The sequence below is a fragment of the Mustelus asterias genome, unplaced genomic scaffold (assembly GCF_964213995.1).
Source record: "Mustelus asterias unplaced genomic scaffold, sMusAst1.hap1.1 HAP1_SCAFFOLD_1093, whole genome shotgun sequence".
NCBI classification, from domain to species: Eukaryota; Metazoa; Chordata; class Chondrichthyes; order Carcharhiniformes; family Triakidae; genus Mustelus; species Mustelus asterias.
Window position 1 is genome coordinate 46,747 of NW_027591038.1, and position 15,882 is coordinate 62,628.

A 15,882-nucleotide genomic window follows, 5' to 3' on the forward strand; every position below is an offset into this window, starting at 1 on the left:
AGAAGTGTAACAATCAAATTCAAAATCAATGCACAGCCAGTCACAGAATTTAACCTAATGTTCACTAATTAGCAAGAAAACCCAAAGTAGGGGGTCCCCCAGGATTCTTATAGTCCACACCTTGAGGGGGGAGAACTCTCTCTCTGATCCCTCACTCAATTTCACTCTGTTATTTTCCAGTTCTGTTCTGGCCCCGCCTGGGGTAACATCTAATCGATCTTTCCTACTACTGAAGGAGCACCGTGAGTTCCAGGTTACTTGTACATAAGGACAGATGCTTCAAGCAACAGATCAAGCATGGATGTAAAAGATTCTCCAGCTCTCTCTTTACCCCTGTCCAAATTGTGGACAGTTCTTATTCAGTATTATTTCTTCCAAGCCCTTAATTGTCCCAATCTATAATATTATCCATTTTACTTTAACTTTCCTCACTTTGTGTCCATGTGCAGTGTGTTTAATTGGATCCTGATTGTTTTGAACTCAGTTTCTCTCTGGAGTGTGTGTCAGTGCCTTGATGATGTCACAATGTTGTCTCAATGCCCTGGCCACATTAACCATTTCATCTCCTGCTGTGTCTCAAGTAGCTGTGTGTGTTTGGGACCCGCTCTTCACTCCATCTCACCATGAATTTAGGCTTGCTATTTTTCACATGTAACAAATCACATCTGTACACTCACTCCGGTATCCCAAAATCATGTCACACATTCTTAACTCTCAGATGTGTTGATGAAAAGATCAATGTATCTGTCTTTCTTATCTCCTCCTGTTATAGTGCTGATATTTCATATAATGGCTGGGCTTTCAAATGTGGATTTCTTTTTAACAGAGTTCATGGACAATGATAAAAGTTCCAAGAGAAAGTGATCCACCTCTTCATCCCATCTCACGTTTTAGAGGTGTTGATGGAAAGGAGGTCATTGATATTGTGAAATATCATAAGAATAAAAAATCTACCAATTCAGACAATACTGAGATGTCAATCATTAAGCAGGTTATTGATTGTGGAGTAAAACCATTGACATATTTGCAACCGGTCTTTTCAAACTGGGCTATTTCCCTGTAAAATGAAAATATACTAAGTTACTCCATGGTTTAAAGCTGGTGGTAAACATAGAAGAAACCCTACAGTGCAGAAAGAGGCCATTCGGCCCATCGAGTCTGCACTGACCACAATCCCACCCAGGCCCTACCCCCATATCCCTACACATTTACCCACTAATCCCTCTAACCTACGCATCTCAGGACACTAAGGGGCAATTTTAGCATGGCCAATAAACCTAACCCGCACATCTTTGGACTGTGGGAGGAAACCCATGCAGACACGAGGAGAATGTGCAAACTCCACACAGACAGTGACGCAAGCCGGGAATCGAACCCAGGTCCCTGGAGCTGTGAAGCAGCAGTGCTAACCACTGTGCTACCCTGCTGCCCCAAACAACAACTCCCAACGTGGGGCTCGAACCCACGACCCTGAGATTAAGAGTCTCACGTTCTACCGACTGAGCTAGCCGGGCATATTATACTACATGATTATACTAATTTCAGGAGAGTGTGTTCACTTTTCTCATTTTGCAGAGAAAAGAGAAGTCATTTGCTAAATGGTCTGATAATTCCATTGCTCAATGTAACTCACTGTGTAATAGTCAGACCAAGTCGGTCTATCTCACTATCACTGATGGAATTTGTGGAGAAAATGACGAATGCTGTGGACAAAAAGACAATTTCCAATAGAGGTTTTTACTGATCTTACACAGATTTTGATACAATTGACCATGGAATATTACTTAAAACACTGGAAACATAAGGGATTAGGGGAATAGTGAATAAGTGGCTCAGAAGTTATTTGGAAAATCTCAACAATTTGTAACAGTCGATGATGTGAATCAGATTTTGTGAATATTCTGTGTGGAGTCTCACAGGGATCTGTTTTGGGCCTTAAATTGTTTATTTTATATATTAATGACATTTGGAATGTATCAAAGTTATTACAATTAGTTTTGTTTGCAGATGATGCCAATATGTTTTATTCTGGGTGGGATCTTCAAGAGCTTATTGAAATTGTTAGTGCTGAATTGGAGAAAATAAAAATATTGTTTGTCAAAAATGAATTGTGACCGACTCTGAGTGGAACGAAGTTTATGTTATTTGGTGAAGTAAATCCCTTGGTTAATATAATAAACAATGTCAACATTTACAAAAATAGAAGAGGGGTCAGACCCCTCTGATGAAGGGTCATCTAGACTCGAAACGTTGGCTCTATTCTCTCCCCACAGACAATGTCAACATTTATTTATTCATGGGATGTGGGTGTCACTGGGACAGCATTTATTGCTCATTCCTAATTGTCCTTGATCTGAGAGAGCAATTAAAGGTAACCATGTTGCTGTGGATCTGGAGTTACATGTTGGTCAGACCAGATAAGGTTGGCAGATTTGCTTCCCTAAAGGACATCAATAAACCAGATGGGCATTTATGACAATCGACAATAATTTCCAATCATCATTAGACATTTAATCCCAGATTTTCATCTAATTTATATTTCACCAGTTGCCACAATAGGATTCGAACCTGGGTCCCCAGAGCATTACCCTGAGTCTCTGGGCCACTCGTCCTGTGACACTGCCACTACACCATCGCCTCACCAATATGGAAATATAGTTCTGGGTGTTCTCCTAGACCATATATTTTGTTGGGAACCACATATACAATATATCAAAACAAAATAATCAAAGAGTATTGAAATTCTGAGTAAAACTAAATTTATCATGGAAGCCCTACAGTGCAGAAGGAGGCCATTCGGCCCATCGAGTCTGCACCGACCACAATTCCACCCAGACCCTACCCCCATATCCCTACATATTTACCCGCTAATCCCTCAAACCTACACATCTCAGGACCCTACGGGGCAATTTTTAGCATGGCCAATCAACCTAACCCGCACATCTTTGGACTGTGGGAGGAAACCGGAGCACCGGGAGGAAACCCACGCAGACACGAGGAGAATGTGCAAACTCCACACAGACAGTGACCCGAGCCGGGAATCGAACCCGGGACCCTGGAGCTGTGAAGCAGCAGTGCTAACCACTGTGCTACCGTGCCGCCCATATTGGATCTGCAGTCATTGCATATTTTGTATTGTTCATTTGAAATGATTCTTCAGAGGTTTGGGGAAACGTTATAAAGCATGAATATTTGGGCGACATGGCGGCACTGTGGTTAGCAGTGCTGCCTCTCAGTGCCAGGGACCCAGGTTTGATTCCTGGCTTGGGTCACTGTGTGGAGTCAGCACGTTCTCCCTGCGCCTGCGTGGATTTCCTCCGGGTGCTCCGGTTTCCTCCTACTGTCCGAAAGACGTGCTGGTTAGGTGCATTGGCCATGCTAAATTCTCCCTCAGTGTAGCTGAACAGGTGCCGGAGTGTGGTGACTGGGGGATTTTCATTAACTTCATTTCAGTGTTAATGTAAGTCTACTTGTGACACTAATAAATAAACATCAAACTTTAACTTTATTAATCCGATCTACATGTTACAGAAAAAAGCCAAATGAATAGTAATAAAGTGAATTTTCAAGAACTTAGCAACAAATTGTTTATAAAATGTCCAGGTTTTAAAGTTTAGGAAGTCAGTTGAACTGAAAACTGCAATGATTTTGGATGAAGCAAAAAATGAATCTTTGCCTGAAAATTTGCAAAGAAACTGTTGACTTTAAGGGATGATGATCATGAATTAAATAGAAAAAAACAAGTTTAAAAAATGTTATGTTTGTACAACTTTGAAGTCTGTGTATATTTCAGTTTGTGGATGAATCTTTGGAATGCTTTGGGTGAAGATTTGAAAATATGTGTAAATACAGCTTTAAAACAATGTATAAGCTTCAAATGTTAGTTTATATAAAGTCATGGAATTAAATAATGGTATTATCTATGAGTTTAATAGAAATACTATTTGAATAATCACAATAATTAGAAAATTATGTGACTGGGAAATGGGAATGATGAAGTATTTGATCTGTATTTGTGAAAAGGAGTTGAGATTTATAAGTTTATACTTTTTCCTAGTCCTTTTTGATCAGGTGTTTATTTTATTTATGTGCAGTGCAATATAGTATCTTAGTGCGGCACGGTGGCACAGTGGTTAGCACTGCTGCCTCACGGCACCAGGGACCCATGGCCAGTTCCCGGCTTGGGTGACTGTCTGTGCAGAGTCTGCATGTTCTCCCCGTGTCTGCGTGGGTTTCATCCAGGTGCTCCGGTTTCCTCCCATAGTCCAAAGGACGTGCTGGTAAGGCACATTGGCCATGCTAAATTCTCCCTCAGTCTCCCCAAACAGGCGCTGGGTTGTGGCAACTAAAGGACTTTCACAGTAACTTCATTGCAGTGTTAATGTAAGCCTGTTTGTCACACTAGTAAATAAATATACTATTATAGTGTCATGTTCAAAATTAAAAAATCAGTTCAGTGTAACATAGGTAAGGGGCCCATTAAATACTCCCACAAGAGACCTCACACCTTTACCATTTCTTATCTTGACCCAAACCGATCCTTCATCCTGATCTTTCAGGCTAAGGTGGTAGCTCTGTACTGAACTAATGTCATCGTTAATTAATGGGAGAGATCCTATCACCTTTTCCTAGCTTCCTGCCATTCCATTATGTCAAATACCCTTCAATATTTAGATCCCAGCCTAGGTCACCTTTCAACTAAGTCTCTGTAATGTCTATCAGGACACACACATTTATCTCTATCCGCGCTGACAATTCATCCTTTTTGTTATAAATGCTGTGTGCATTTTCAGAGATTCAATAATCTAATAGGGATTTAATGTGAAACCTCTTTACCAGCGAGTGGTGAGACTGTAGAACTCACTATTACAGCGAGTGGTTGAGGTGAACAGCATGAATACATTGAAGGGGAAGCTGGATACATACCTGAGGGAGAAAGGAATAGAAGGATATGCTGATGGGGGGAGATGACGAGGGGGAGGCTCATGTGGAGCATAAATACTGACACAGACCAATTGAGCCAACTGGCCTGGCCCTGTGCTGTAGACTCAATGGAACAGAGACAAATGTATTTATTTTAGATCTACCTGTAGCGTTAGGAAAAACACTATTTACTATCCAGGATAAAATAAATATCTTTCATCAGCTTTTGTGGATCATTTCAGTGGAAATGTGCTCTCCCAGGCTCAAAGAACATCAGCCCACTGGAAGCAAAGTCATGAGACCGGCCAGTCCAGCAGAAAGAAACCGTCCGACCCTCCCACTTCACCTACTGTCAGAATGAACGTGGTTCAGTTCTGGGTGTGATTAATAGCAGCAATAACAGCAGAATCCAATGCTTGTAATCGTTTGTGAATTCGCTGGTGTCTCAGCAGGTGGGATGATCGTGTGAATCCTTTTCCACATTCATTGCAGGCAAACAGCCTCTCCCCAGTGTGAAGTCGCTGGTGCGTCAGCAGGTTAGATAATCGATTGAATCCCTTCTGACACACAAAGCAGTTAAATGGCCTCTCCCCAGTGTGAACTCGCTGGTGTGAAATAAAGTTGGACGAATCACTGAATCCCTTGCCACACACTGAGCAGGTGAACGGCCTCTCCCCGGTGTGGACTCGCTGGTGTGTCTGCAGACTGGATGCCTGACTAAATCCCTTTCCACACAGAAAGCAGGTGAATGGCCTCTCCCCAGTGTGAGTTCGCTGGTGTGAAAATAGGTTGGATGAATCACTGAATCCTTTACCACACTCAAAGCAGGTGAAGGAAGCCTCCCCAGTGTGAAGTTGCTGGTGTCTCAGCAGGTTGGCGGAGTTACTGAATCCCTTCTCACACACACAGCAGGGAAATGGCCTCTCTCCGGTGTGAACTCGCTGGTGTGAATACAGGTTGGATGACTGAGCAAATCCTTTACCACACATGGAGCAGATAAATGGCCTCTCCCCAGTGTGAACTCTCTGGTGTGTCTGCAGTGTGGATGAATCGCTGAATCCCTTCTCACACACGGGGCAAGTGAATGGCCTCTCTCCATTGTGAACTCGCTGGTGTATCAGCAAGTGCGATGACTGAGTGAATCCCTTCCCACAATCAGAGCAGGTGAATGGCTTCTCCCCGGTGTGAACTCGCTGGTGTGTCAGCAAGATCGATAACCGAGTGAATCCTTTCCCACAATTAGAACATAGAACATAGAACATTACAGCGCAGAACAGGCCCTTCGGCCCACGATGTTGCACCGACCAGTTAAAAAAAAAAACTGTGACCCTCCAACCTAAACCAATTTCTTTTCGTCCATGAACCTATCTACGGATCTCTTAAACGCCCCCAAACTAGGCGCATTTACTACTGATGCTGGCAGGGCATTCCAATCCCTCACCACCCTCTGGGTAAAGAACCTACCCCTGACATCGGTTCTATAACTACCCCCCCTCAATTTAAAGCCATGCCCCCTCGTGCTGGATTTCTCCATCAGAGGAAAAAGGCTATCACTATCCACCCTATCTAAACCTCTAATCATCTTATATGTTTCAATAAGATCCCCTCTTAGCCGCCGCCTTTCCAGCGAAAACAATCCCAAATCCCTCAGCCTCTCCTCATAGGATCTCCCCTCCATACCAGGCAACATCCTGGTAAACCTCCTCTGCACCCTCTCCAAAGCCTCCACATCCTTCCTGTAATGTGGGGACCAGAACTGCACACAGTACTCCAAGTGCGGCCGCACCAGAGTTGTGTACAGTTGCAACATAACGCTACGACTCCTAAATTCAATCCCCCTACCAATAAACGCCAAGACACCATATGCCTTCTTAACAACCTTATCTACTTGATTCCCAACTTTCAGGGATCTATGCACACATACACCTAGATCCCTCTGCTCCTCCACACTATTCAAAGTCCTCCCGTTAGCCCTATACTCAACACATCTGTTATTCCTACCAAAGTGAATTACCTCACACTTCTCCGCATTAAACTCCATCCGCCACCTCTCGGCCCAACTTTGCAACCTGTCTAAGTCTTCCTGCAAACTACGACACCCTTCCTCACTGTCTACCACACCACCGACTTTGGTGTCATCAGCAAATTTGCTAATCCACCCAACTATACCCTCATCCAGATCATTAATAAATATTACAAACAGCAGTGGCCCCAAAACAGATCCCTGAGGTACACCACTTGTAACCGCACTCCATGATGAATATTTACTATCAACCACCACCCTCTGTTTCCTATCCGCTAGCCAATTCCTGATCCAATTTCCTAGATCACCCCCAATCCCATACATCTGCATTTTCTGCAGAAGCCTACCATGGTGAACCTTATCAAACGCCTTACTAAAATCCATATATACCACGTCCACTGCCTTGCCCCCATCCACCTCCTTGGTCACTTTCTCAAAAAACTCAATAAGGTTAGTAAGGCACGACCTACCTGCCACAAAACCATGCTGACTATCACCTATCAATTCATTACTCTCCAAATAACTATAAATCCTATCCCTTATAATTTTTTCCAACATCTTGCCGACAACAGAAGTGAGACTCACCGGTCTATAATTCCCGGGGAAGTCTCTGTTCCCCTTCTTAAACAATGGGACAACATTCGCTAACCTCCAATCTTCTGGTACTATACCAGAGGCCAACGACGACCTGAAGATCAGAGCCAGAGGCTCTGCAATCACTTCTCTTGCCTCCCAGAGAATCCTTGGATAAATCCCATCCGGACCAGGGGATTTATCTATTTTCAGACCCTCCAGAATATCCTGCACATCCTCCTTATCAACTGTAATACTGTCTATTCTACTCCCTTGCAACCCAGTGTCCTCCTCAGCTATATTCATGTCCCCTTGCGTGAACACCGAAGAGAAATATTGGTTCAATGCTTCACCAATCTCCTCCGGTTCCACACATAACTTCCCTCTGCCATCTATAACTGGCCCTAAACTTGCCCTAACCAACCTTCTGTTCTTGACATACCTATAGAACGCCTTAGGATTCTCTTTAACCCTATCCGCCAAAGTCTTCTCATGTCCCCTTTTAGCCCTTCTAAGCTCGCTCTTCAACTCCCTCTTAGCCAATCTAAAGCTTTCTAGTGCACTACCCGAGTGCTCACGTCTCATCCGAACATAAGCCTCCTTTTTCTTTTTAACCAACAAAGAAACTTTTTTGGTGCACCACGGTTCCCTAGCCCTACCAATTCCTCCTTGCCTGACAGGGACATACCTATCACAGACTCGCAGTAGCTGCTCCTTGAAAAAACTCCACATGTCGGACGTTCCCAGTCCCTGTAATCTCCTAGTCCAACCTATGTTTCCTAATTCTCTCCTAATAGCCTCATAATTACCCTTCCCCCAGCTAAAACCACTGGCCCGAGGTTCATGCCTATCCCTTTCCATCACTAAGGTGAACGTAACCGAATTGTGGTCACTATCACCAAAATGCACACCAACTTCCAAGTCTAGCACCTGGTCTGGCTCATTTCCCAGCACCAGATCCAATATAGCCTCACCTCTAGTTGGCCTGTCTACATACTGAGTCAAAAAACCTTCCTGCACGCTTTGAACAAAAACTGACCCCTCTAACGAGCTAGAGCTATAACAATTCCAGTCAATATTAGTCAAGTTAAAATCCCCCATAACAATTGCCCTATTACTTTCACTCCTAAGCAGGATTGACTCCGCAATCCTTTCCTCAACCTCTCTAGAACTTTTAGGAGGTCTATAAAAGACTCCCAACAGGGTGACCTCTCCTCTCCTATTTCTAATCTCCGCCCATACTACCTCAACAGATAAGTCCTCATCAAACCTCCTCTCTGACACTGTGATACAATCTCTGACCAATAATGCTACCCCTCCCCCTCTTCTACCTCCTTCCCTACTTCGACTAAAACATTTGAACCCCGGGACCTGCAGCATCCATTCCTGCCCCTGCTCTATCCATGTCTCTGAAATAGCCACAACATCGAAGTCCCAGGTACTGATCCACGCTGCAAGTTCACCCACTTTATTGCGAATACTCCTGGCATTGAAGTATACACATTTCAAACCCTGCTCCACCCCACCTCTGCAATGCCGTGCATTGCAGTCCCCATCCATGCATCCCTCACTTTCAGCCCCACTACTCAGGATCCCTCCCCCCCCCCGAATCAGTTTAAACCTCCCTGCATGGCCTTAGCAAATTTACCCCCCAGGATATTGGTCCCCTTCTGATTAAGGTGTAGACCATCCTTCTCATAGAGGTCACACCTTCCCCAGTACGAGCCCCAATTGCTTAAGTACCTGAACCCCTCCCTCCTGCACCATCCCCTCAGCCATGAATTCAAACCTTCCCTCTCCCTATTCCTCTCTAAACTATCCCGTGGTACAGGCAAGAGTCCAGAGATAACCACTCTGTCAGTCTTGGCCTTTAGTTTCCACCCCAACTCCATAAATCCCTGCCTAATATCCCCTTCCCCTATCCTCCCTATGTCGTGTGTCCCCACATGTACAATAACTTGTGGTTTATCTCCCTCCCCCCTAAGAGTCCTGAATACCCTGTCAGACACATCCCGGACCCCAGCCCCTGGTAGGCAACACACCAACCCTGAGTCCCTACCTTTAGTTCCGACCCTCCTATCTGTCCCCTTAATTGTGGAGTCCCCAATCACAAGGCCCAGTCTTTTACAGCCCCTAACCACCTGAGCTTTCTCACTCGGCTCACCCCCAGAGATCTGCTCTCTATGCTCAGTTGATTCCTCCTCAACTGTAGCCTCCAGCACCGAAAACCTATTATGGAGGGGAACCGCCCCAGGGGATTGTCTTCCCGATTGCTTCTTACCCCTCCTCCTGGCATTGACCCAAGCCTCATTTCTAGGAGTTACTATTTCTCTATAACTCCTATCAACTTCCACCTCCGCCTCCCGAATTATGCGGAGTTCCTCTACCTCCCCCTCCAGCTCCTTTACACGCTCCTCCAGAAGCTGCAATCTAATGCACTTCTTACAACTAAAATCTCCTGAAACACTACTGGATTTCCTCACCACATACATCCCACAGGAGATGCAGCATACTGCCTGAACTGCCATCCCTGAAGCCATTACCAGCAAGAAAAAAAGAAAACAAAAAACTTCCCCACACTTATAATTAGGTTAGAGGAGGATGGAAGGGTGGGATCCTCTACCAGTGTAGAGGATCGGGTATCTCCTCTGCACCAATTTATAGGGCTAGGGGCCCGAGAGAAAAAAAAACTACTACTGAGGGGGAACCACCCAGGTAACTGACTTTTAAAGTTAAAATAAAAACCCTTCCCAGACTCCTTTGCTGCCCACTTCTAGTTTTCACTTTAAACTTGAAAAACTGCTGTTAAAGTAAAGGCCAAAAAAATACACACACTAGCTGACTAATTAAATAAATAAACAATTCAATTAATCCAATTAATCTCTTACCAGCACTGCTGCTTTTCAATCACCCCTCTCAGCTTGCTCCAGTGGATCAATGAGGGGGAACCTCCCAGGTAACTGACTTTTAAAGTTAAAATAAAAACCCTTCCCAGACTCCTTTGCTGCCCACTTCTAGTTTTCACTTTAAACTTGAAAAACTGCTGTTAAAGTAAAGGCCAAAAAAATACACACACTAGCTGACTAATTAAATAAATAAACAATTCAATTAATCCAATTAATCTCTTACCAGCACTGCTGCTTTTCAATCACCCCTCTCAGCTTGCTCCAGTGGATCAATGAGGGGGAACCTCCCAGGTAACTGACTTTTAAAGTTAAAATAAAAACCCTTCCCAGACTCCTTTGCTGCCCACTTCTAGTTTTCACTTTAAACTTGAAAAACTGCTGTTAAAGTAAAGGCCAAAAAAATACACACACTAGCTGACTAATTAAATAAATAAACAATTCAATTAATCCAATTAATCTCTTACCAGCACTGCTGCTTTTCAATCACCCCTCTCAGCTTGCTCCAGTGGATCAATGAGGGGGAACCTCCCAGGTAACTGACTTTTAAAGTTAAAATAAAAACCCTTCCCAGACTCCTTTGCTGTCCACTTCTAGTTTTCACTTTAAACTTGAAAAACTGCTGTTAAAGTAAAGGCCAAAAAAATACACACACTAGCTGACTAATTAAATAAATAAACAATTCAATTAATCCAATTAATCTCTTACCAGCACTGCTGCTTTTCAATCACCCCTCTCAGCTTGCTCCAGTGGATCAATGAGGGGGAACCTCCCAGGTAACTGACTTTTAAAGTTAAAATAAAAACCCTTCCCAGACTCCTTTGCTGCCCACTTCTAGTTTTCACTTTAAACTTGAAAAACTGCTGTTAAAGTAAAGGCCAAAAAAATACACACACTAGCTGACTAATTAAATAAATAAACAATTCAATTAATCCAATTAATCTCTTACCAGCACTGCTGCTTTTCAATCACCCCTCTCAGCTTGCTCCAGTGGATCAATGAGGGGGAACCTCCCAGGTAACTGACTTTTAAAGTTAAAATAAAAACCCTTCCCAGACTCCTTTGCTGTCCACTTCTAGTTTTCACTTTAAACTTGAAAAACTGCTGTTAAAGTAAAGGCCAAAAAAATACACACACTAGCTGACTAATTAAATAAATAAACAATTCAATTAATCCAATTAATCTCTTACCAGCACTGCTGCTTTTCAATCACCCCTCTCAGCTTGCTCCAGTGGATCAATGAGGGGGAACCTCCCAGGTAACTGACTTTTAAAGTTAAAATAAAAACCCTTCCCAGACTCCTTTGCTGCCCACTTCTAGTTTTCACTTTAAACTTGAAAAACTGCTGTTAAAGTAAAGGCCAAAAAAATACACACACTAGCTGACTAATTAAATAAATAAACAATTCAATTAATCCAATTAATCTCTTACCAGCACTGCTGCTTTTCAATCACCCCTCTCAGCTTGCTCCAGTGGATCAATTGGAGCAGGTGAATGGCCTCTCCCCGGTGTGACTGCGTCGATGAATTTCCAGCACTGATGGGGAACGGAATGACTTTTCACAGTCCTCACATTTCCATGCTTTTTCCATGATCTGAGTGTCTTTCTGTCTCTCCTGCAGTTTTCACAATATGTGCACTGGAACACCGTCACTCGGGTTGCACGGGCCTCGATGCTTTTCTGTTCACACCAATGGTTCACCCAACTCAAGCAGATAAACGTTTCTTCTTCCAGATTCAAACCGATGACATTCAGCTCCCATGAATTGAGTGAATGTTAGATCTTGACATTTCTATCAGCAAATCATCTCCTTCTAATATCCTGTCAAAAGAATTTACAAAAGTCATCACTGTCAGAACAAGATAGAAATTCAGCTCAGACAATTCTAGTTCCTGTGGAACATTGCAAAGGATGTCAATGTCTTTAAGAGAGAGAGAAACCTGGGCCAACCTTTCCAGAGTCTGCAGCCTCCCTGGATTCACTTTCTTTCCCTTCAGTTGCTGCAAGTCCCCAATTTCCCCCAGAATGAGAAAAGAAATGGAAAGGGGGAAACATTGATTTCCTCCCAGATGTTGCCCAGAGGAGGGAGTTTGAGTCTGAATCTGAATCAATCGAGCTTCCGCATTGTGACGTCACAATGGAGCCCTGCCTGAATCAGCCAACAGGAATCAGTCTCTTCCACAATGACGTCATGGGGTGCCAGTGCGCAGGCCCGGGCGCGCGGACACGGAAGTCCCGCCCCCACCCATTGTTCCCCTCCCCCTGCACCTCCTCCAGCCAAGGTTTCCAGGCAACCGGCTGGCGGCTCCGGCCAGAGCGAGAAGCCTCTTGGTGATCACCCCCTCCCCCCGGCCTGGGACTGCGCATGTCCAGTGGAGAGGCGACACTGCGCATGAGCGGGGCAGCCCGCCTTCTGACCTTCGTGCTGAGGTGTTGACCAATGGGAAAAGACCGGAAGGACTCTGGTCCTTCAGCCAATCGGGCTTTGTGATACTCAGATTGAGGTGCACAACAGACTGAAACTTCCTCCTGTCTCTACCATTTGTGAGTGAAACACTTTCTTTCATCCCCCTTTCCATTTCTTTTCTCATTCTGGGGGTAATTGGGGACTTGCAGCAACTGAAGGGAGAGGAAGTGAATCCAGGGAGGCTGCAGATTCTGGAAAGGTTGCCCCAGGTCTCTCTCTCTTCAAGACATTGACATCCTTTCGCTCTCTCAGTCTGACACATTTATTTGTCTGGGTAAAAGGATGGTCTCTTTCCTAATGTTCACAATTAAAGAGATGGTTTCTCCAGGATAGGCTGACATTTAAATTAAGATAGGACAGAGATACGTCTAGTCTTGTAATATGGTACAGATTAGATATATTATTTGTAACAAAATACATTAATTATTTCTAATCTTGTATTATCCTACTGTAGCTACAATATGCATTTCCAGTCAGCGTCATTACGACACAAGGTGTCCATTCAGTAATTTGAGCCTATGCTAACACTCTGTAGGACAATCCAGTCACTCCCATTCCTTCTCTACATCCCCAGTCCCCCTACAGGTTATTTCCTTCAAGTGCCCCCCCCCCCAATTTCATTCTGAAATTATTCACCTTCTCTGCTTCCATCAAGCTGGTAGGCAGAGAGTTTCAGGTCAGCAACACTAGCTGTCGAAATAAAATACTCCCTCACAGCCCTATGTATCTCTAATCATGTAATAGAGTACTGTATAATTATACATCATAGTGTTATTGGGTATGTATTAAATACAGCAGAATGTGAATAGAGAGTGTGTGGTCCAGATATTTACGGCCTTCGATAAATGAGAGAGGAATGAATGTTCCTTCGCAATTAAAATTCTGTTCTGAATTTCTAACCTGTACTGTCACTGATAACGTTTGTAAACTCTTTTACAATATATTAGGGGAGGAGATATCGCAGACAGAACTCTCAAAGCAGATAGCACATCAGGATCTGACAGAGTCACTCCATTCATCGGGAGCTGAATATCATCAATCTTGAATCTAAAAGGAGAAATGTTTGTCCTTTTTGTCTGCTGTGAAAGATTTTAACATCAGTGTGACTGGAACAGTACAGAGAATGATACCTGAGTGAGAGTGTACAATGCAGTGACTGTGAAAGGATCTTTAATCAGTTACATTGGCTGAAGCAACATCACACCATTCACAGCAGGGAGAGACTGCACACGGGTTGTATGTGTGAACGAGGCTTCAACTGATTGTCAAACCTGGAGAGACACAAGGACATTGACACCATGGAGAAACCATGGAAATGTGTTGTGGGGATTGTGGGAAATGTTTTTGTTGCCCGAGTCACCTGGAAATTCATCGACGTTGTCACACAGGGGAAAGGCCGTTCACCTGCCCTGTTTGTGGGAAGGGATTCAGTAATTCATCCATTTTACAGACACACCAGCGAATTCACACTGGAGAGAGACCATTTGTCTGTCCTAATTGTGGGAAGGGATTCACCCAGTTATCCCACCTGCGGTCACACCAGCGAATTCACACTGGGGAGCGACCATTCACTTGCTCTGTGTGTGGGAAGGAATTCAGTAATTCATCCATCCTGCGGACGCACAAACGAGTTCACACTGGGGAGAAGCCATTCTCCTGTTCTGAATGTGAGAAGCAATTCAGTCATTCGTCTGACCTCAGGAAACACGAGCGAGTTCATACCGGGCTGAGGCCGTTCATCTGCTCCCAATGCAGGAAGCGATTCAGTGATTCATCTGACCTGAGGAGACACCAGCGAGTTCACACTGGGGAGAGGCCGTTCACCTGCTCTGATTGTGGGAAGGGATTCACTCAATTATCGAACATGCGGACACACCAGCGAGTTCACAAGTGATTACAGGTGTTGGATTCTGCTGTTAATCACACTTAGGACAGAACCATGTTCATTCTGACAGTTTGGGAAGTGGGAGGGTCGGAGGGTTTCTTTCTGCTGGACTGGCCGGTCTCACAACTTTGCTTCCAGTGGGCTAAATTTCTTTGAGCCTGAGAGAGTACATTTCCACCGAAAGGATTCACAAATGCTGTTGAAAAACATTTATTTTATCCTCGGTGGTAAATAATGTTTTTCCCATCACTACAGGTAGATCGAAAGTAAATACAGAAAGAACTGGAAAAACACAGCAGGTCTGGCAGCATCCGTGGAGAGAGAAACAGAGTTAACGTTTCATGTCCAATGTAACTCTACCTCAGAACTAAAGAGAGGGAGAAATGTGATGGGTTTGATTCTGGTGAGAAATGGAGGAGGGTCAGGTGGAACAAAATGGAAAGTTAGGGATTGGTTAGAGGTCGGATGAGAATAAATGACAAAAACATCCTGGAACAAAAGGCAAAGGGAGAGGTAATGGTTGTGGTAAAGGAACTGTTTGGGAGAATAAGCTCAGAAGAATCATTCAACACTTAAGCCTGATTGAATCGACAAACAGTTAATTGAGTATTTATTCTGGGGATGAAGGGGATGATAAATGAGGAGAGATTAAGCAGTTTGGACTATACTCGCTGGAGTTTAGAAGGATGAGCGGGATCTAATCGAAGGACATAAAATGTTAAAAGCGATTGATAAAGTAAATGTAGAGCAAATGTTTCCTCTTATGGGACAATCTAGAACAAGAGGTCACACAGGTATAGGTTGCGAGGCTATAGATTTAAAACTGAGATGAGGAGCTTCTCAGAGGATGGTGAATTTGTGGAACTCGCTGCCACATAGCGAGGTGGTGTCTGAATCATTGAATTGTTTCAAGAGGAAGATAGACATATTTCTGATAAAAAGAAAGGGAAAGATGGATATGGGGAACAGGTGGGGAAGTGGATTTGAGACCAGGGAGAGATCAGCCATGATCTGATTGAAAGGCGGAGCAGGCTCGAAGGGCTGAACTTGCCTCCTTCTGCTCCTAATTTTGGTCCCCTTACTTGCGAAAGGATTGGCCTTGGAGGGA

General features: G+C 44.0%; 2 protein-coding genes and 1 non-coding gene across 3 annotated transcripts in view; 1 reads left to right on the plus strand and 2 right to left on the minus strand.

Moving 5' to 3' along the window:
• LOC144487878 (uncharacterized) overlaps positions 1–15,882 on the plus strand; it is a 91,289-nt gene that overhangs the window by 34,209 nt on the left and 41,198 nt on the right. The window contains 2 exon segments of the mRNA XM_078205925.1: positions 14,340–14,422; positions 14,675–14,771. Coding sequence (XP_078062051.1) covers positions 14,340–14,422; positions 14,675–14,771 — 180 coding nt within the window.
• Positions 1,442–1,514, minus strand: trnak-cuu (transfer RNA lysine (anticodon CUU)). The gene has a single exon. It is a non-coding gene; the product is annotated as a tRNA-Lys (tRNA).
• LOC144487877 (uncharacterized) lies at positions 5,292–12,013 on the minus strand. Its single transcript, XM_078205924.1, has 2 exons — positions 11,938–12,013; positions 5,292–6,151 (listed from the first exon to the last, which is right to left on the minus strand). The coding sequence occupies exons 1-2, from the start codon at positions 12,011–12,013 to the stop codon at positions 5,292–5,294; spliced, it is 936 nt and encodes a 311-aa protein (XP_078062050.1).